Source organism: Danio rerio, chromosome 9 (assembly GCF_052040795.2).
Source record: "Danio rerio strain M-AB ecotype USA chromosome 9, GRCz13ab, whole genome shotgun sequence".
Taxonomy (NCBI): domain Eukaryota; kingdom Metazoa; phylum Chordata; class Actinopteri; order Cypriniformes; family Danionidae; genus Danio; species Danio rerio.
Genome location: NC_141029.1, coordinates 39,120,001 through 39,143,509, shown reverse-complemented (window position 1 = coordinate 39,143,509; position 23,509 = coordinate 39,120,001). Strand labels below are relative to the sequence as shown.

At 36.7% G+C, this 23,509-nt stretch overlaps 1 protein-coding gene across 1 annotated transcript in view; it reads right to left on the bottom strand.

The window, feature by feature from the left end:
• Positions 1–2,312: 2,312 nt before the first annotated feature.
• gli2a (GLI family zinc finger 2a) overlaps positions 2,313–23,509 on the bottom strand; it is a 157,500-nt gene continuing 136,303 nt past the window's right edge. The window contains 6 exon segments of the mRNA NM_130967.1: positions 2,313–5,799; positions 6,083–6,419; positions 7,602–7,883; positions 8,011–8,175; positions 11,495–11,644; positions 20,193–20,321. Coding sequence (NP_571042.1) covers positions 3,677–5,799; positions 6,083–6,419; positions 7,602–7,883; positions 8,011–8,175; positions 11,495–11,644; positions 20,193–20,321 — 3,186 coding nt within the window. The 3' untranslated portion in view covers positions 2,313–3,676.

Sequence of the window (23,509 nt, the reverse complement as noted above, 5' to 3'; positions counted from 1 at the left end):
CGACGCAGGAGGAAGATATGAGTTAAGGCAGATTGGAGTTTTTGTTCATTTGTCAAATAAATATAGCCTACATGCTTGTCGTGCAAGTTAATTATTAAAATATGAATGAAAAAAGCGATTAGAAAGTCTGCAAATTAAATAACGATCAATAATAGGTTATGACGGAAATTGTACAACCCTCTCCGTCAAAATGACGGACAAAGAGAAAGTCTAACGCGACCTCTGCACAGTACCGCGATACATTGTGGAATTTAAAGCATGTGATATACACTATCATAGAAACTGGTTCTTAACAGCAGAATTGATAGTGGAAAAATGTAATTTGCACTGTCATGGTGCTATTGGGCAATCTTCTATCCCTAAATCAAACGCTTTAGAATCGTATTCCCAGATAGATTTCTGAAATCATCAGAGTGCTGCCTTATCGGTTTCTAGTCAACTCCACTTTCATGCTGTCCTCCTGTTCTTCACGCTTCTGAGATTTACCCCAGGGCTATTTTTCCTCCATCATTTCTCTGAGAGAATAAAGAATTACAAGGCAAGAGAAATAATTTGGATGTGGATCAAATAAATCCTCTACAATTTTTTTTTTCTATAAGACTGGAATTAAATCATTTACTCCCTACAGTATGCGCATCAGCGGGTCCCACGATTCACTGCAATTCAACTATATTCCACAACTATAGCAGTGTGTTTTTCTATAAGTTCAGTTTTAAGATAGGGTTCATGCTGTTTAAAGAGCAGAATTACAATGTCAATTAATAATACACATTCCTTTTTTAATATATAAAAAATATTAGACTATTTTATATACCAGGGGTGCCCACAGTGGAATTTTACTGGCTGAGAGTACTTGAGCTTCAACCCCTAGTGCTGAGAAACAACCCCCCTACACACACACACACATACACTGTATGTAAGTTGATTTATCCAATTCACCTTGAGGAAATGTCAGCACACATTTGTTCAGGTAAAATGTGTGTGTGAAAAATTATTAATATACACTCATCTGCCATTTTATTAGGTACACCTGTCCAACTGCTCGTTAAACGCAAATTTCTAATAAGCCAATAACATGGCAGCAACTCAATGCATTTAGGCATGCAGACATGGACGAGACCATCTGCTGCAGTTCAAACCGAGCATCAAAATGGAGAAGAAAGGAGATTTAAGTGACTTTGAATGTGGCATGGTTGTTAGTGCCAGACGGCTATTTCAGAAACTGCTGATCTACTGAAATTTTCACGCACAACCATCTTTAGGGTTTACAGAATTGTCTGAAAAAGACAAAATATCCAGTGAGTGTCAGTTCTGTGGGCGCAAATGCCTTGTTGATGCCAGAGATCAGAGGAGAATGGCCAGACTTTTTCCAAGGCAACAGTATCTCAAATAACTACCTTGTTACAACAGAGGTATGCAAAAGAGCACCTCTGAACACACAACACGTACAACCTTGAAGCGGATGGGCTACAGCAGCAGAAGACCACACCGCATGTTAGCTAAGAACAGGAAACTGAGTCTACAATTTGCACAGGCTCACCAAAAGATTGGAAAAACGTTGCCTGATCTGATGAGTCTCTATTTCTGTGGAGAAATTAGGATGGTAGGGTCAGAATTTGGCGTTAACAACAGGAAAGCATAAATCCATCCTGCCTTGTGTCAACAGTTCAGGCTGGTGGTTGTGGTGTGATGGTGTCGGGGATATTTTCTTGGCACACTTTGGGCCCATTACTACCAATTGAGCATCAAGTCAACGCCACAGCCTACCTGAGTATTGTTGCTGACCATGTCCATCCCTTTATGACCACAAGGTACTCATCTTCTGATGGCAGATTCCAGCAGGATAACGCACCATGTCATAAAGCACAAATCATCTCAGGTATCTTGAACATGACAATGAGTTCACGGTACTCAAATAGCCTCCACAGTCACCAGATCTCAATTCAACAGAGGACCTTTGCGATGTGGTACAATGGGAGATTTGCATCATATATGTGCAGCCAACAAATCTGTAGCAACTGTGTGATGCTATCATGTCAAAATAGACCAAAATCTCTGAGGAATATTTCCAGTACCTTGTTGAACCTTGTTGAAGCAGTTCTGAAGGACAAAGGGGGTCCAACCTGGTACTAGTAAGGTGTACCTAAAGTGTAACTGCATAGTAAATTTGGTTTCTAAAACAAAAAATAAGAAAGTGAATGGCTTAATTTATATTGTGCTAATATTAATATAGGCCTAATATTATCATCTTACTAGGCATCAAACAGACACTGCAAAAAGTAGCTTTAGAAAAATTAACTCAAGAAACTACATTTTTTGGTCATACAGTGAAAGTCAATAACAATCTTTAATGATTTATGGTCTGTAAGAAAGAAGAAAATCATAGAGGTTTGAAATACCATGAAAGGGAGTAAATGATTACACGTTTCATTTCTTCAGGAATATAACACTGCTGGTGTGGATCAGAATATTTATGTTCACAAAACTGCCAAAAACGACCAATATTGGTGTTAAACACATTTAGATGCTTGAAAGGAGTCAAGAAAGAAGAGGCAAAGCAAGTTAAAACAGAAAACTGAAGATGCTGTATTGAAAATGTACAAAAGCTATACATACATCGACCACTGCAAATGGCATCACAAAACACCAACCAACTTGAATAGTTCAGACCTTCAGAATTGCTCTGTCCTTGGTGGAAATTTCTTGTAGCAGTACTAAATCAAAGGCAGAAGTCCTTTTAGTATGCGCCTGTGGTTTATCACAAGCTCAAGCCGCTGATGAACCTGTTAATTGGGATGTAATCTCCAAGAAGAGCACGCAGAGTACTTGCATATTCCTTTAAAGACATCTCAAAGGGACGCAAGGTTCGTCAAGCCTACACAGGCTGAAGCGCAGAGATGCTGTCCTTCAGTATCACACAGCCAGATGAGACAAAATACAGAGATCTGTAACTTCTGGAGCTGCTTCGAGGAGATCTGTCAATACAATTGTCAATTGTGCAGATTTCCCCCCCCCCATCAGTTTCTTTAAGTACCCCTTCAAAGTCAAAAGGGGGAACAGGATTGTGCACAATTTGAACAAGCTGGTACAGTTAATATGCATTACACATAATTTAAAGCATGAAGGATATGAAATAACTATAAACAAACAAAAAAAAAAAAACGAAAATGAAGAAAAATGAAAAAGATCGGTAACTCTATTAGTATAGCTACATAGCAGATTACATAGCATTATATGAGTTTAAAAACGTACTTATGTTCTTTTACTTGAGGCACTTGGTGAATTTCAGTGCACTGCTGAGAAAGGGAAATCAGAACAAGCCTAATAACCATTACCCTGATGTACACGAATACCCATTAACAAACTTGTATCGAACATATGGCTTTGTGAAACATGTCAAACATTGAGGTTTTTTGCCAGTCTAGTTGTATACAACAGCAAACGTCTGATAACATCATTGACAGTGTTCACCTGAATGCTGCAAATTCAACTCTAGTAAGAAACCGTATTTCAGTGCCTTTGCTCATGAAAAATATGCATACGTGCTTTTCTCCCATTAAGAGCACAAGTTATTGTTCTTGAAACAGTTTTACACAGTCACTTTAGTGTTCAATGTTTTCAAACATTTAAAGAACATAAAAAGCCACCCCTGAATTTAGAGTAATGCCTTCAATTATCAAGCCATCATGTTTAAGAATTTGCTTTCTTCCGCAAGGGCCGTTAACATTGAGCTCATGTCACCAATAGCCATGTTGCCAATACCTGCCGGTACTGAGGCCAGGGTAACAGAGTTACGCGGGGTGGTGAGCCTTGAGGAATTCTGCGAAATACTCTGCAGAAGGCCTGGACTTAAAGTGCCAGACATTAGACTCGAATGGTCTCCGTCATCCAACATGGCATCAAAGTCTATTTGAGTGTGGTCAAGGGACTGAGTGGAGTCCACTGTGCTGGTGACCTGGTTGACACCAGGAGATGCCATTGTAGACACAGAAGCAACAGGGGCTTGGTTTGTGCACGGAGACATGGGAGAACCATAATCAATGCCGTTGTCCAACATATGGATCTCTCCTGAATAGTACATAGTGCCATTCCCATTGCTGTGTTGACCGACTTCACCTGGTCTCTTTGGGCTAGCTTCTGAGGAGTTGACATTGGACAGGGAGCAACCGTTTGGCTGAACCATACCTGAACCTGAGTGTTGCCTATTCAATGGTTTGGGTTCGGACGGAGGTCTGGGCTGTATCAGTCCTCTGCCTGCATTCTGAATAGCTGTCTGAGTTAGAGGAACGTAATTTTGCTGATTGATGTTATTCATATGCATCAAGTTTGATCTATAATTCTGGAGCTCCTGGTTTTGCACCACTCTCCCATTGGGTGGGCCCATGCTATTGCATATTAGGCGTTGATTGGAATTGTAACTAAGGTCCTGCCGGTTTACTTGCTCACCGATATTCTGACATGGATTGGAAATGGACTGGCGAAACTGCTGGACAGTGTTCATCCTCTGGATGTTTCTCTGTGGATAAGCCTGCTGTAGACTAGCCAGATTCTGGCTCATTGGTACAATCTGCTGGTTTGATCCAAATCCTTGGTAAGAGCCAAAGTTCTGCTTCTGCTGAACAACTGTCAAGTTCCCTCTGAGTTGTTGTTGCTGTTGCTTTGGAACCCTTGAAACTGCATCTGCAGAACCAGAACTGACCTCATTCCACTGCACAGGCATGTTATTTTTGTTCATGCCCTGCGGATCAGCTATTTGTTCTGGAACAGGCTCTACGTGACTTCCATTGATCCCTGCCATGCCCATTCTGCGTTGCCCATAGAACTGTTGTTGTTGGGAGGTCATATTACCATGGAACTCTAGAGCATGACCGCCATTGACAGAAATCCCAGAGTCGTGATTTGAGTTACCATTCTGGGACCTGAGGTACTGTACCATGTCATCGGGAAGCACCAAATCATCCCCTTGTTGATCTCCTCCATCAGTGGCCATATTTTCCATTAAAATGTTCTCTGATATGCTAGGTGGCCTTTGGCTGAAGGGATGACGGTGCAAGCTTCCATCAGACCAAGTGTTGTTCTGCATGTTGAAAGCACGTCGATCATATGCAGGCAGACGTGATAGGTTCATGTTGCTGATGCTGTTGAACCGCTGAACTCTTGGCAAGGAGAGTGGGTCAAGAGTTGTACGACGAACAGGATCGCTTGCTCGTCGTGGAAGATTGGCCGGAACTTCATGAGGCATCATGCCAGGGGCACCGTACCCAGTGTCGCTGCAGCGTCTTGAGTTGACTACACCTTGGGCATGGTGCAAATGTGCTGAACTGTCCTGCGAGTCATTGTACATGGCCATTCTAGTTTTAAGGCTCATGCGATCCATGTTGGGCAGAGGTGTTGGTGGTGCACCCCCAGTGGCTGCAGCATATTTCGCCTTAAGACTGTAGTGTTGAGCTGGTGTGAGATTTAGTAAACTTGGGAGCCCACCTGTACCACCACATTGGCTTGCTTCACTGGAACGACGTGACAGATCTGTGGAGATCGGGTCATAGGAGTCTGCTGAGCTGACATTGTTGTTGCGGACTCCAAATTGTGAAGCCTCACTTGAGCGACGACTGGAGTAGCAAGGTGAAATGCCAGAGGACCGACGGCTTATATATGCTGAGCTCATTGTGCTGGTGGAGCTATCTCTGCGCTCATGTAGCTGATTAAGCATTGTCATCTCATATGAAGACAAGTCTCCTAAATGCTGGGTTGGAGGTACAGACATTTGAGTCCCCATATTTGGAGCGTCCAGCAGTGAGTCTAAAACAAAGAGTAATGAGAGTAATGTTAATTTCTGAGAATGCAAACTTGAATCCCAACCACTAAAGCAGGGTTGTCCAGTCCTGTTCCTGGAGATCTACCTACCTGCAGAGTTCTGCTGAAACCTTGATCAAACACACTTGTCAGTAATTACCAAGCCTTCCGTCAGATCCTACTTAGTTGGTTTAGTTGTGTTTGATTAGGATTAGAACCGAAATCTGCAGGAAGGTAGATCTCCAAGAACAGGATTGGGCATCACTACACTAAAGTTATAAATACTTACCAATAGAGGGTATTGGAGGCAGCTTGGTATTTCGGACTTGAGGTGGTGCATTTGCCCAGGAGCAGGAGTCTCGTACAGTTTTTAGTTTTTCCTTCTTGATGTGCTCAAGCTGTAGTAGTCCCGCCCTGTTTTTACGCAGCTGGAGACCAACTCCAGCAGAAGTACCTGGAGAACCGGTAGAATCGACCACAGGTGTGTCATCTAAAGCACTCAGGTCCCCCAAACTGCCTCCACTGTGCATGGCCATCTCTACTCCACTGTCATTGTTGGTGGCACTGCCAAGTGGCGATGGCTCACTGCTACATGACGACTGACCACCAGGGCTGGACTGATACATCTACAAAGAAAAATGAATGAGAAAATGTCAATTCCACTGAAATTTTCCCACTGAATCTCAGTAAATTTGCAGAGGTAAAGGGAGAGTTTACCCAAAAATGAAAACTGTCACCATTTACCCATCCTCCGCTTGTTTAAAATATGTTTGAGTTTATTTATTCTGTTGAACACTGATATATTGTTGAAAAAAATCATTGTAAGTAACTTCCGTAGTATTTTTTTGTAGATGTTAATGGCTGCTTTTTCTCAACATTCTTCAGAATATCTTGTTTTGTGTTCGCCAGACGAATGAAATACATAAAAATTTAGAACCACTTGAGTGTGAATAAATGGTGAGAAATATTTATTTTTGAGTAAACTATGCATTTAGGGTGAAAATAATCTTGTTTTTCTTACTTGTAGCTATTAATTTCTAGCTTATTGTGCACCTACAGAGCTTACGCACATACTGAGGAACATATTTAAATATTCCTATGATACTTGAAACAGATATAATAATATTTAATAATATATAATAACAGACATAATAATTTTTTAGTCCTACAAACAATGCGCTTTTAACACCAACCACAGGACACATACTGTTATAGCAGAAGCACTGTTGGCCTCTATCATAGCACTAGTTGTATTGTTAGATTGAATCTTTAGCAATTAATCCCACATTGACGTTGGGTTTCGAAAACACTTATATTGCCATGCATAAAAAGACACCAGTCCATGTTGCTCACCTCAGTACAGTCTGTCCATTATTTTTAAAGAGAAGCAAGTTAGTTGAGAAGAAAGGAAAGGGTTAGTGTATTAGATGAGGAAATGGTTAGTACATTAGTTTGAATTCTGCATTAAAAGCATTTTATAGTCTACACAATCTGCACATAAACAGGTTAAAGAGCATCATCAACTTGAAATAGCATCAGCACGGAACAGAATATGTTGCTTGACCACATAAAAGCTTTGTTGAATGGATTTGATAGACTTGAATGATTTTGATAGTTCAATAACATACACTACAACAATAACCAAAGGTGTTCTGCTTCAGCTTCTCTCGCATTGAAGAAACTCCCCCAAAACCAAACAAAACTAGGAACTTGTGGTTACCGTTAATACCGATTCAAGTCAACAAATCTGACAGAACATCTCAACAGTGATGTAATCGCATGTTCAGAACAAAACAGCCTCTTCTTACCACTGTGTTTTCAGTCTTGATCGTCTTGACATGTTGGCAGTCCTCCACGCCTCTGGTGGTGCTGTTGGCCTCTCCTGACCCATCTGTTCTCCCCCTCACATGCTTTGTGTGGGCCTCATTTTCTCCATTCCCTTTAGGGGGGTGAGGTTTCGGCGGTGCATCGCCGCGCTGCTTCTTAGTGACATGTGCTTCTGGACCGTGAACAGTCTTCACATGCTTCCTGAGTGAACTGGGGTCTGTATAACGTTTTGTGCAACCTGGGATCTTACACACATATGGTTTCTGCAAACAAGTGACAGATAGCTTTCAGAGTGCAATCAAATCGGATTTAAATCAAATCTTTCGGTCCCAGTATCTACGAGATGGGAAGCAAAATGCACATCAGCAAACAGATGTTGAAAGCTCAAACCTCATTGGAGTGCGTGCGGTTCTGGTGCTTGGCCCGGTCTGAAGCGTTGGAAAAAGCCTTGTTGCAGCCCTCGTGCTCACATACGTAAGGTTTCTCCCCTGTGTGGGACCTCAAGTGAGTTTTGAGATTTTCCAGTCGAGAATAAGCCTTCGAGCAACCTTCAAACTAGATGGCGGGAGTGAGAGAAACAGAAAAGCTGTCACGTCGCTTCTCATCAATCTGAAGCCAAAATCAAACAACTTCATAAGTGAAGCTCATAAAACCTGTCAAGAACGTGTCTGGGTTATGTTTCACACATAAAATGTAAAATACACAATTATACTTCACTTAAAACACAATGGACCCCTTTTTGAGCAATATTTAAATCATAATAAAATCTATTTCTGAGACATTTCTCATCACTGTAATAAAAAAATTATAACAATTAGGAAGGGGATGTGCATAAGGTGGCACATGTCACGAATATGAATGAGATTCTATGCACGCTTATGTCAAATTTATCTCAGTTCTGTCATTTTAAAGGTCCTGTAAAGTGCTTTTTTATTCGATGACAGAGTAGCTCCTCCCCTTTTAAAAAAAGCAGCCAATAGCATGTTTTATCACCGCTTTGCCTGTGAGAGTGGTCGAGTTCAAGCACATCAAATGAAAAGCAAATGTGTTGAAGTTGGCGGGACATGTCAGATACTAGAGAGCATTTGATTGGTCAACATTTGATGAGGAAAAAAAAAAAACATTGATCCATTTAGGCGGAAAACTAAAAGCTTTACATGTTTATATCGGTTTTATATCTCCAATATGTGAATTTTGTTATTGTTTTGTATAACACTAGCTTATAGATTTCCTTAAAAACCAACATACTGATATTAACATCTAAAAATGTTATTTTAATTTCACTGGACCTTTAAATGCAATGATGACATCATTTGAGATGTCTTTATTATGACAACTTGACCAACAAAAAAAAAATCAAAAAGTCTTTGTCATGACAATCGGACATTATCAAGACAACTTAATAACACAAAACATGATTGTCATGAGACCAATTTAGTTTAGTTTTATAACACGTCTTGGCCTCAACTACAGTATCACTATTTGAATTTGACATTAAGAGTGCTTTCACACTGAGACTTTTGTCGAGGAACCTGGCGTGTTTTCCCTGTTATTGCAGTTCGCTTGGCATATGTGAATCCAGCCATCGTGCTCGGATCCTTGCCAAAACAATCGGTCTGAGATCACCTGAATGAGGTGGTCTCGGCTTGATTGAAACGAACTCTGGAGCGGATCAATTGTAGTGAGAAAGCAAAGAGATAAAATGAACTGACGAACCAGGCTATATCACAGTATATAATGAATATGTAATAGCCATATAAGGCTATATGACGAGAGAACGATGAGTAGGGCGGGATGTCATACCTACCGGTAAATGTGCGTTTCATATCAAATACGAAAGTGAAAGCATGCTGAACCATCAATGAGAGCTGTTTATTGGTTAGAAAATGCATAATTCTAGCCAATGGCTATGTATGCGAAAGTTTTACCTCTGATTTATATTTGGGGGTCTGTAGGTGTCACCATTCAAAATTAAAGTGCAGATTTTTGCTTATAATGTCTTATTGCTCATCGTCATAAATAAAAATAAGGATGCGTGACAGCTGAGCAGGACTAAGCAGTAAAATAAACCGTGAAACTCTGACCAATGTGAAGAGAGTTTACTCGCACGTGACTTGTTTTAGCTATTTTGGTCTCTTTAGAAACTTTGCAATGTGAAAGCGATTTGCACCAACAGCAAAGTGCAACAATTTTAATCTCCGATTCGAAACAAAACAATCGATATACAGGTGTGAAAGCACCCTATAATGTCATACAATATAGATGAGGCTGCTACAGTGGCCGAGAGAGCTTGCCGTGCAGCAATTTAAGATAACACACACAAATACAAAAAACACCAGCAAATTACGAAAAGATTGTCCCTAGTTTGACAGCACACCAGCTTCAAATCCTCACTATGCAAACACATTAAAAACGCGTCCCATTTCACCCATCACAAACATGAATAAAACGAGCTGCATTTCACACAACACAAAAAGAAAGAAACACAATGGAAATGTTTCAAGGGGACAACACCAACGTGACGAACGCCGCTGAAGATGTAGGAGATCTTTGAATAGTTTATTAGCCTAAATAACCATACCCTCTATAACCAGGTCACACTGCAAAAAATTATTTTCTTACTTTGATTTCTTGTCTTGTTTCAAGTCCAAATATCTAAAAATTCTTGAATCAAGAAGAATTTTCTAGACAAGCAAAATAATCTTGTTTTTCCTCTTGGCATAAAATTATTTTGCTTACCCCATTGGCAGGTTATTTTGCTTGTTTTAAGGATAAACTCACTTAATTTTGACATATTATTCCTGAAAACAAGACCACATGTTTTGCTTGTCTAGAAAATTCTTCTTGATTAAAGAATTTTTAGATATTTGGACTAGAAACAAGACAAGAAATCTAAGTAAGAAAATATTTTTTTGCAGTGCACGTATTAGGGTCTCCTTGAAACATTTCTGTTATGTTGTGTGAAATGCAGTGCATTTAATTAATGTTTGTGTTGTGACCAATTGCTGCGCGTTTCTTCAGTTGTTTGTGTTGTGAGAATTTGCAACATGTTGCAAAACGATTCTTAATTTGCTGGTGTTTTTTGTAATTTCATGTGCTTTCTTAAATTGCAGCATGTTAAGCTTTCTCGGCCACCGTACGCTGCTGTAATACTGAAAATATGCTGAAATACTTTCAGAAAATTTTAAATGACAAATTCATTTTGTTACACTGAAAAAAAAGGTCAAAAAACATTCATGACTATAATAACGGGTAAACTATTCCTTTAAGATAGCATCATGCCATCAGTTATTATGATCATTTCTCTGTTTAATGAATTACTGCAGTTTCTTATTCATAATAGTTTCACTTCTGCATAATCCACCAGCCACTGAGGAAAAACAGATCACAATAGATAAGCATGAAAAGTGCTAAACATCACAGGTGCCTCTGCATGAGTCTATAGGCTTTGTATAGATATATTTATACTGACGGTGTGTGTGTGTGTGTGTGGAAACTTCAGTAAAATTTAATAAAGGCCCATGGCGCCTTCCTCTCCTCAGACTTTAATTATATCTTCATCCTGTCAATCAGCACGCTCAGAAGTTCACTTTTTAATAGGATCTCATGCCACTAAACTTGACTTTGAGGCTGAAAACCAAAGACAGCAGATCAGCGTGCCTTCATGATGTTTTAAGATAATAAATGTAGCCAAGAAAAACGTGTCCTGTTTAAAATCAGGTGTTCTGTTAAAAGGCGAGACAAGCTGTAAAGCTCTTATTGTGGCTGTAGAAATAGATGCGTGCATGTAGGTGTGTGTTTTTATTTTTTAATAGGGAGAGGTGAGGTAATGTGTGTATTTAAGAGTAAAATGAAGCAGTGGTGTGTCACTTACTGTGCACTTATGGGGCTTCTCCCCAGTGTGTCGACGCATGTGGACCACAAGCATGTACTGGGCCTTGAAAGGCTTCTGTTCTCGAGAGCACTCCACCCATCGACACACAAACTCCTTCTTCTCTCCATGGATGTGGTCATTACTGATGTGCTGTAGGATGAGAAATGCACACGTCAACAACTTATTTCATTTCTTAACTCTTTGCTATTCAAGCTTACTGTACATTCTCATTTTTGGTGTGGGTCTTTCAGTTCAGTGTGCCTCATCTTCATTTTAACAAGTCAATTAACTAGGCCAGTCATGATTATTAAATGTCTACTTGTGGTTATTTATTTAAATAACAGTTGTTTCAGACGATCATGGCTGATACGATTCCTGTATTAGCCACATAAACCAAAGTAAAGAGCCAGTCCAACATGCGCATGCATTTTACTTTTACTTTCAAATTTGCAAGAGTGAGAGACTGGCCTGTGTTCGAAATTGCATACTTTGCTATCCTGTGATGCCACGCGAGAGAATTCACGAATGAGAGTGAAGCTATGCGACCGACGTGGGTAGGTCACGTGATAATGACAAATGGCGGATGTAGTACGTCAGAGTTCCATTCATACTACTTGCATTCATACTATATAGAACAGGGCAGGGCTGCGTCCGAAACCGCCTACTACTCAGTAGGTACTGCATTTGAATTTAAACGTACTACTGGGCCGTTAGAAAAGTACGTTCTATACAGTATGAACATGATAAGTATGAATGGAATTCGGACGTACTACATCCGCCATTTTGTCATGGTCACGTGACCTACTTGCGTCAATTGCGTCGCTTTATTCCCATTCATGAATTCGCTCGCGGGGCATCATGGGATAGCATAGCATGCATGGGATGCGCACTCTAGAATCTCGCCGGAAGGTCATCCGGGTACTTCTCGCATACTATTTTTCGAATTCTATGAATTCGGACATACTACTCGGCTCGCATACAGATTTTAGCATACTATATAGTATAGAAGTATGCGGTTTCGGATGCAGCCTTGGTCCTGGAGGGTTGGTGTTCTGCATAATTTAGCTGCAACACTAATCAAACACACCTGAACATGCTAATCAGTGTCTTCAAGACTACTAGAAATCTATAGGCAGGTGTGTGTGATTAGAGTTGGAGCTAAACTGTGCAGGACACAGGCCCTCCAGGAATGAGTTTGTCCACCCCTGATATAGAACAAACGTTTTTAATGGTCATGTAGTAAATTCAAATGCAGTACCTACTCAAGTAGTAGGCGATTTCGGACGCAGCCTGTGTGTGCAAATTTAATTTGCGCGTCTAGCTGCTAATAACTAGTTTAAAAATTTCAATCACTGGCAATGCCAACAACTCGGGGCTAAAAAAAATGGTTAATGTAGCTTTTGAGTAACAAATCTTCATTACTTGTTGTTGTTGTTGTGTGTGTGTGTGTGTGTGTGTGTGTGTGTTACAGGTACTGTATGCCATTTTGTATTTTAGGCCAGTTTGTTGTGATTGTTTGTAATATTTACAAAATGCAATAAAATAATATTTAAAAACGCAATCAATCATGCATGTACATACACAACATAGATTTCAAAGATTTAGCAAATATGTCAGTTTCCAGACTAGTTTTTAATCATCAGAATCACAAATATTCACACATGTTTAATATATTAACTACAGTATATGCTCCTATTTGGCTGTATATTCGATTTCTGTATTGGCCCCAAAACAGGCAATTATTGATCTGAATCAGAGAAGTAATTCGCCAAAGCAGCAAAAATCAGCAGATTTGAATGTTATGACACGATTGAATGGGCGTTATTAGTGGTTATCAGCTGATAGATATGGGGCAGTAGGGGCCTTCTGTGCCTCCCGGTAGGCTTAGAAGGCTGTTATAATCCATTAACATAGTTAATCAGCTATAGATCACATACGGCTGTGGCCGGAAGTTAATAAGAAATATTTATACTATTAATTAAATATCCCATTAATTGTATTTTATAACATCTACCCCACAGGTGTCAAAGCCAGTTCTTGGAGGGCTGTAGTACTGCTCAGTTTAGTTCCAACCCTGCTTCAACACACTTACCTTTAGGATTTCAAAAAACCTAAAGGACTTAATTAGTTTGATCAGGTGTTTAATTAGGGTTGGAACTAAACTGTGCAGAGCTCTGGCTCTCCAGGAACTGGCTTTGACACCTGTGGTCTACTCCTACCCCAACCGTCACAGTAATGTAAAAACAGATCTGAATCTGGAGACTTTTTTATTAGTATAGCTGATTAACCACGAGAATTATCTATAATATTTATTAAATTTCCCATTAATTGTTTTTTATTAACGTCTACCCCTACCCCTACCCCAACCCTAAACTCAGCCGTCACAGTAATGTAAAAACAGATCTGGATCTGGAGTCTTCTCTATTAATATAGCTGATTAACCATGAGAATTATTTATAATATATATTAAATTTCCCATTAATTGTATTTTATTAACGTCTACCCCTACCCCAACCCTAACCTCAGCCGTCACAGTAATGTAAAAACAGATCTGGAGTCTTCTCTATTAATATAGCTGATTAACCATGTGGATAGAAAATAACAGCTTTCTTAGCCTAGCCGGTAGGCGCAAAAGGCCCCTACTGGCCCATTTCTATCAGCTGATAACCACAACGCCCATTCAATCGAGTGATAACATTCGAAGCGGGTGCAAAAAAGGACGATTAATCACCATTCAAATTTCGTAATCATGAAAGGCACAAAGTTAACATTGATTTTTAATTTACAAACAGACAAACTATACATTTCTGTCTACTTTATTTGGAAATTAAAATAATACATGTAATTTCCATGCTCTGCGATATATGATATGCATCTGTCAACATGATCATTTCATCCTCTTTACTACTACCACTACCATTTCGACCGCACAAAAACATCAATCAAAAAAGTCACGCCACACTACATTTACTCCAGGCCAGAGATTTAATTCTAAAAAAGCATTTTGCTAATCATTTGCACTATATATTTACTTATATATTCAGTATATTTCATTTAACCCGTGAGCAATGCCTTATTTTTTAAATGCAAGTGTTTAAATAGATGTTAAGAAAGCAATTTAAGAAAGTTGCTCTGTAAATTAATATATTTCAACAATGTATTAAAATTTAAATGTTAACTAAAAGAAGTGGAATTTACATGTCTGCATACTTTGTTGATTCTTACTGTACATCTAAAAACAAATAGCAATTAAATTTGAATAGTTTCACTATTATTTTTTTTTGGCATGTACCAAACCATCATTACTGTGTACTGATGCATCCTCTATGTAATTCTATGTACCCTACCAAACATAACCCTGAATGACGTTCTTCAGGGAAGGATCTTGTGTAATAAAATCAAGCACCATGCCATTATTTTGTTTTTGAGGCATGTAATTTAGACTGCAAGCAGAAAGTGCAGACTGTAGCCTCAGGACTAAACAGGCTGTACAGAGAGGAAGTCCAGGCTCTCAATGGTGCTCGTCTCTCTAAACATCTCTTTGTTTCTGCTCCTGATTCCTCTATCTTGTCTTCCAGCTCTAATTATATGTTAGCCTTAGTCTCACTTTCCAAAACCATTCAACCATATTTCCAAGAGATCCGACTTATGATGGCCAGCAATTCCACAAACACCTATGAGCAGTAAACAAAAACTTAAACTAAGACTAAAATTATAGGTAAAAAAAAAATTTGTTAAGTAAAATTAAATATGAAAAACTAAACAAAACAACAGTCAATAAAACTAACTGAAATAAAATACAAATTAGTAAAAAATAAAAAAGCAATTTTGAAATTTGAAAGCACTCATTATGGAGAATCTGACCTCCGATTGTTTGGAAAAATACTTGTAGATGGAGCTTTTACAGCCAAACTCATCAGTCAAGTGCATGATTACTTACAGAAATATTTTCCTAATAAACATAAAATTTGGCAAAAAAAAAAAAAGAGAGGCATGTTTGACTACATATACAGTATGTTTTTAATATGATCTTTAACACAAAGACTTTTATCTGTTTTATTTCTAATCACAGACTTTGTTTTTTGGTTCAGTGTTTAGTTTTATTTTTTAGGTTTAGACGAGAGCTAACATAACCTGTGAAAACACTTACATTGTTCCCACACTTCTTGAAAGTTCTTGAATTTCAGACATATGAAGTCAAGTTCTATGACAAATTACGCATGTGAATATTACTAATATTAGAATTTAACAAATTTTACATGACTGTTTCAAAACTAAATTTTAGTTTAGAAAGGTTTTGAAAATGACACATTCAAAACAACATCATTACTCTGACATTTTAGTGTAAATAAAAAGTTTAAGTGAAATGTTAAGCACAGTAAAGGCTTTAATGCTGCTATATATGCAGAGGAGGTGCTTGATTTAACATGAATGGTGTTTGAAAAAGTCCTTGACTCTAATGTCCATGTAAGAGTGAGAACCCTGTTTAAACTTTGCTTTGGTCAGCACTGGACATTTTCTGTTAGCTGAAACTAAATATACAAAAACTAAATAAAGTCTGTTCCTAGAGGGATCCAATGATTAACCAATTTCACTATTAACCGTGCTTTAATTCATCACGTTCAATTAATCGTAAAGGCTACTCAACAACGCGCTTCTGCAGAACAAAACTATTGCAACAAACAAAATTTTGCCAACTGTGCGCTAGTTTAAAGCTCCAAGCTTGTACACCGAGGCTAATAGGCACACACACTGGATTAACTATGGCTGTGGCTATTAACTAATGGCTGTTCACATATCGCCTCTTTTTCACACACAAATTTGTTATTTTGGTATTTAAAATTTGTTAATTTACATTTAATAAACACAATTACATTTTATTTATTTATATTTATTTAAATGCCGAAAAGTCCAATGAGAAATTGTCTATTGTTTGTTTATTATTATTTTTACATATGCACCAGAAGTGGCGAAATAATTTACGTTTGTTCAAGGTTTCGGAAGTGGGTGTAGCAAAATGGCTCGACAGCACCACCTATGCACTTTTGACTATGTGGCCCCCGGGCTACGTTTCACACACACATACGACAATTGGCACAAACATCAAACATGCCAATACCTACAAAAAAGTCTCTTGGAGCGAAATCTTAAACCCAACAGGAAGTCAGAACTTCCTCTGCCGAAAGAGTGCACTTTTTGCCATTTCCAGGCGTATTATTATTATGATTATAATTATTATTGAGTGCTGTATTAATAGGCTACTATATAAAAACACTCGAATATATAAGGAGTTTTCATGTGATTTTCTAAACTAGTAGTGTTTGAAAATGAATAAATGCATAATAATCGTAATAACTGATAAGTGTACAAACCAAAATCTATAATCAATGCATCCCTAGTTTATAAAAAATACTAAAACTAACAAAACAATTAACAAAACTAATTAAAACTAAACTCAAATCTATAGCAAATTTAAAAGTAATATCAAAAATAAAAGTCATTTAAAAAATACAAACCTATAATAACCCTAATGTGGGTGTTAATAAACAAAAACACTCAGCTTAAACTGGTTTGAGCTTGTTCTACAATTGGAGAATGGCAGGAACCCAATGCCACTGATCCGTAACCCCAAATGATTCAAATCCAGGTCTCATGAGGAGCCCAACTGGCCCGCCGTGTTCCTGTGGCTGTCAGATTGTGGCCCTCAGACTGTTAATAATGGCCAGCAGAGGGGCCGAGGTGTCAAAGGTGGAAAGGGCCACTCCAGAGCCGCTGGGACGACGATGGATTTACTATCTGGCCTCGGGGAAGGGAAAAGGTCATGAGGGTGCGTGGACACAGGAGCCATACATATGAGGGTATATATGTGCGCAAGCGAACACTCTACGGGTATCAACATGCTCATTAGCTCTACACGTGTCAGTGACAGGAAGAGATCAGTTACAACAATCCTGCCCATGAGAAACATAATTACTTTTGTCTCTGATGATAGTATGCTTGCAGACTTTCTTTGATTTGCTTTAGTGATAGTGACTCTTTTAAGACAATGCTGTAAAGTAGGGCTGCACGATATTGGGAAAATTAGACATTGCGATATTTGGTTTTGCTGCGATATTTATAGCGATAAGAATAAAATTTCACCACATGACTTGAATGGCACCATTTGGAAAGATTTCTTTAATTTAGATAGACTGCTGTGATCTCTATAATACATTTCAAACAAATATAAATAAATAAACAATGCTTCATGTGATTTGATGTCGAACAGTGTTCAAGTACAGAAATTGAACACTCAAATGTAAACTAACATGGTCATCATTTTATAGACTGATTTTACACGGCCGCCATTTTAAAAGCGAAATCGAGGCTGCGGTGGGAAGAAACCCAGAGGTATCACCTGGAGTCAAACAGGAACGTAGTGTACTTAGCTGTATATCTTATCAGTGAAGACAAAGTAACAAATTTATTATTTCACAGACTTCCGAGAGACCCGAAGATCCGTTTTGAATTGATAGTGAAAATAAAAAAGGATATCAGACCTCATTTTCAGCAAAATTAAAGAAAACGGCACTATTTAACCAACGTTATCTTTCCCAAACACACATTTTAGATGTCATTTATTAAACTTAAGTTAATGAACTGATTCTTTCACCATATAAGACATGTCATGATACTGGATTTCGGTACTGAAATGTTAACAAAAAACGACCATTTACTGTTAAAATTTAAGCACTGTTGATGGTTTTCTTAAATGCAAAATGCTGATTTGCCATAGTATTTACCAGTGCTCTACAGAAACAACTGTCATTGACCGTGAAGGTCATCAGTTCACTGCACTTTACCGATGTTTACCAAGTGCAAACACGGACAAGCAATCGACTGATCTTCTCTGCTTTGAAATATTCCAATGTTTACAGTGCTGATCTAATACTTCGAGGTTTCTTCCCACCACAGCCTTGTTTTAGTTTTTTAAAATGGCAGCCATCTGAAATAAGTGTATAAATAATACTTTTTTTTTGATAACATCTTTTTTTTTAATCTTTAATAAATAACTGAATCCTGTGATGTGACTGTTGCAGATAACAGAGTGAGCTGTCAAGCTAGACAGCATTTTAAGTAGTCTTAACTAGACATGACGTGACAAGACTCCAGCGACAAGCATTTTGGCTGTCCGCACCAAACGTGACGCAACATGACAGAAACATTTAAATACCAGGCATTCGTTTAAATACGCCACTGCACTGCTGATGAAATTGTAAGAGTTACAATCTAATTAATATATATTTAACCTATTTAACATTATTAAAACTGTGTTGTTGGTTTGCACTGAGTCACTGAGTTTCATTTTCAAGCCGTTTGCTAGTGGTACTAGACATGTGACGATAACCGGTATCAAGGTTTACTGCGGTTTAGAAAAGTCAAGGTTTTAAAACTGCTAAAATATTGTTATTTCACTCCAAAGGTATTTGTAAAGGCGTTTTTTAAATGTGCTGTAAAGAAATCAGTGTTTTTGAAACTTTGAAGAGAGCAGAAGTCAATGATTTATTTTTTTTAGATTGACATGTTTACTGTTTTAAAATATTATACATGTTTCCTAAAATAAAATAGATTTTGTTTAATGGGGGAATGTATTTTTTTTTACCCAGACATTTACAAAGAACTTATTTTAGAGCAGTAACCACAATACAGTGCTACCATGAAACTGTGATATTTTTGTCCAGGGTTATTAAACCATCAGAAAAAGAGAACGCCAATAAATATCTAATAAAATGGTGTTCAAACTCACATTGGTGGCAACTTAACACTGAATAAAGCACATAATCAGTACCTGAGGTGGTCATTATCATAGCAGTTTATGGTGTTGATTTGGAAATCTATAGGAAATATTTTTAAAGACTAAATCAGAATATTAAAGTGATTTCTGATGCCACTGAAAACTGTATTATGGATGCATAAAATTTAGCTTTGTCATAAAACAAATAACTAAATTCTTAAATATATTTAAATGACAAAACAACAAAATAAAACAACAATAAAAAACATGATAGGATAGATTTGGTATGTGTTGGAATCAATATTTGTTAGATTTTCTTTTTTCATTTTTATTATTGTTATTACCTTGTTATTACATACTACCTTTAATATTATTATTTTACAATTTACTTTTATTTACATCACAGAAATATACTTAAAAATTGCTTTTATAATTGATATTTTGTTAAAATTTTTTATTATTATCATTTTATGACTATGAATGCGAAATGTTATTTAAATACTGCCAATTTTATTCTGCTTGTCATTACTGTTTATACATAATCCTGTTATTTTCATTTCTGTTCTATTTCTGTTTATGTGTTCTGTATTTACCGTATGTTGTATGTTAAATATTATAAATATATGTTTTTTATTATATACTGATAATAAAAAAATCTACTAAAATAAATACACTGAAAAACAGTCATTTTAAATTGTAATTAAACTACTACTTTTTACACATTTCAAAGCATATTTAAAAACCTGCAACCTTTGAACAACAGCGTTAGTAAAAACACTAATGATGGTCATGTCAGTAAGGATGTGGTCTATGAAGGCAAAACACAGAATGAATGTTTTCAAAAAAGAGCCCTCATGTTATGGATATCAGTAACACCAGCAGAGTCAGAAGCAAACAGGTGTTTAGCAGGAGAGCGTGACTAACATGAACGAGCTGGTCCTGCGTGTCGTACTCTTTGGAACATCCTTCCCAGTGGCAGTTGGTTTCATACACGGCCTCGGGCTCCTGCTTGCATTCATCTTTATCAAGCTCCTCTCGTAACTCCAAGTGATCCTGTAGAGGAAACGGCACTGGTCAACTTTATGTGCATATCTTACATTCTCTACTGGAGAAGACAAGTATGGTGTGCCGGGTGGAAAAAGTTTGAATGAAACATATTTGACTCTTGATATAAATATTAGATCATATTGTGCAGAAAAATTACAATAAAGACCTTGAGTTCTTCTGATTTTGAATGCAAGTAAATTTGTATGTACACGCCAACTTGCTCTACTGACACTAACATATTAGTCTAATAATAATCCACACTGGGAGAATGCTGGGTTTCACACAATCAGGACAACATGAAAGAATTAAGTTAACTTATTTGTTTTAACAAATTTGAACATAAAACAATTACGTTGTTCTAAAAATAATCAAGAATTGTGTTATTTCAGCTCATTTTAAATTAGTAGTTTGAACAAACAACAGACGTCATTTCTTGAGTGTATTATTATTTTTTGCTTGCTCAGAATGACTTTTGTCGCCATAGAGCATCAGATAGGTGAACACAGACACACGCAAACACACCCACAAACAGAAATTATAGGCATGATTCAAATATGTTTACTTAATGCAACACTTTTTAAATACAAAATGTTTGCACAAATGTTTTGAATTATCACTAATCATTATTCTTTGTTGATCAAATACTGATTAAGTAACTGTAAACTAAATTGTAATGTTTGATTGTAACTGTAATGCAAAACTGATAAACCAAAACAAAAAAAAAAATGTTATTTTTATTTCCTAAATATTAATTTAAATGCAAAACCTAATAAAATTAAACTAAAAAATTTTCTAGAAGTCATGCTATTTTAAGTCAAGAAGGCACTGCTCTCACTAAATAAATAAATGAAGGATTTTGAAGCCCTGAAACGAAGCATTGGTCGGAAAAATAATAAATATTGTAAACAAATATGTTTCTTTATTTAACCGGGTAAATTTAAATGCAAAACCTTTTAAGATTTAAACAAAAAAAGTTGTTATTTTAAGTCAAGAAGGCACTGTTCTTACAAAAATAAGTAATAAATAAATAAATAAATAAATCAAAGTTTATTTATTATTTTTTACAATAGCAGTAGCAGGTAAAAAACAGCAATACACTACAATTAAAACAACAATATAAAACAATAGTAACAACAGTAAAAGTTTCCAAGAAAAAAACTATTTAGTATAGCCTGGAACCATTAGGGAATATTAAATGCACTCAAAAAAAAAGATGAGTCTTTAACATTAATTTAAAAATAGATAGAGTGGGTGCTATTCGGATTTTTAATGGTAACTTATTCTATAGTTTTGGACCCACAACTGCAAAGGCTCCATCGCCCCTCCATTTGAGACTAGATTGAGGTGTTTGCAATAGATGGCAGTCTTAATTTGATAGTGATTGGGTTTAGGCCTTAGTAGTGATCAGATCAGAAAGATACGGTGGCACTAAGTTATACAAAGTGAAATAAATAAATAAAGGATTTTGAAGCCCTGAAATGAAGCATTCATTGTGAAGATAATAAATATTATAAGCAAATGTGTTTCTTTATTTAACCAGGTAAATTTAAATGCAGAAAATTACAATATGTAATCTGGAACTAAATAATTTAATCGGGATGAGCTCAGACATTTTCATTTCAGACTAAATATTAATTACTAAAATTATTCATATTTTGATGAATATTAAAATACTAAAATTATTATAAACACATTTCGATTTAAATGAAACAAATAGTATAAATACTGCATAGTACCACATTATCTCTTCAAAATTTAAATTAATTGTCAGGATTTCTGCAGGTTTCACCAAGTTAAATTTAAAACTTTTAAAGACATTTTAAGACCAATATGAATTAAATTTTAGACTCATAAAAGGCTATACGCAATTTTTTTAATGGCCCAGATGGAAAATATTTTTATTTGCTCTATCAAAAAAAAAAAAAGATAATTTAATAGAACAGAAATAAATTAATAATATATATTTCAATTTTTTTTTTGATATTTCTTAGCAACATATTGTGAAAAACAAGCAAGCTCTACTTTTATTCATATACTTTTTTTTTTTTAAACAAACTTTCTTAAAAAAAAAAAAAAAGAAAGAAAAGACTAAAACTATGCACAACAATCTGTCTAGGTCGGTGTCCTCAGCAGCAAATACATGGAGCACATTTAAACAAATGCTATTCTAAGGAAAATAATTAAAGCATTATGGTTAATACAGTTAAAATGATCTATAAAATGTTTAAAGTTTATTGAGATGGATTGTTGGTGATTGGACGGGTGTTGGCCAGATTGGGTGGCAATACATGAACAAAGGAAAATTAAGACCCGTTTAAAAAAGATTTTAGACCTACAACACAATACTTCAGGTAATTTAAGGGCTAAAATTTTGGTTTTGGAATTTAAGATATTTTAAAACTTTAAGACTCCATGGACACTATGATTATAATAAAATGATCTCCAACTAAATCTACATTGGAAAAAAAAGCTACATTTTTCAGTCACTTTTGTCTGAAAAGAAGCTAAGTGTAACATGGATTTGTCCCTTCAGTAGTACTTATGTATCAAACAGAGCCTTTCTATGACAATTATGCACAAAAATGGAAAGAGTCTTGATGAAATTGGAACATGAGTGATAAAAGGGGAGCATCTCAATGCATTTTTATACTAGAAGGAAATGATAATGCATCTCTGCGGACCACTTGTGGATCCCTATAAAAGCATCTTAGTACAATGTGGAAAAACAGAATCATAAATTATACTTAGGCGTAGCATGGGACACAAATAACCATTTAATCTCACTGTGATTTATGAAAAATAACAGTCAAATATTAAAGATATCATTAGTGTTTCATATTTCTTGTAAGAGCTGAGTTATTGAGAGCTCTTGTTGGTGGTCAGCTCCACATTCAACTTGATATTACAAGGCCTGGTTTCTCTGAAGGTCTGAGAATGTGAAGAATGCTTTTGAGCTTTAATGAACTTTAAACTTAAACGCTTCAAAACCTCTCTAATGTGGCGAGAGAACGCAATGCTTCATGGCCACCTCCTACATGCTAATGTGTGTGATATCCAGTCAAACGTCAAGGCTGTGGTAATGTTGTTGAACTAAACACTAAAGCAACAACTGATAATGGCTCCTTTGAAACTTGTCTGAAATTTGGCTTGTTTCATTCCGAGTGTTGAAATCTCAGAATATCCGAAGGGTTTTT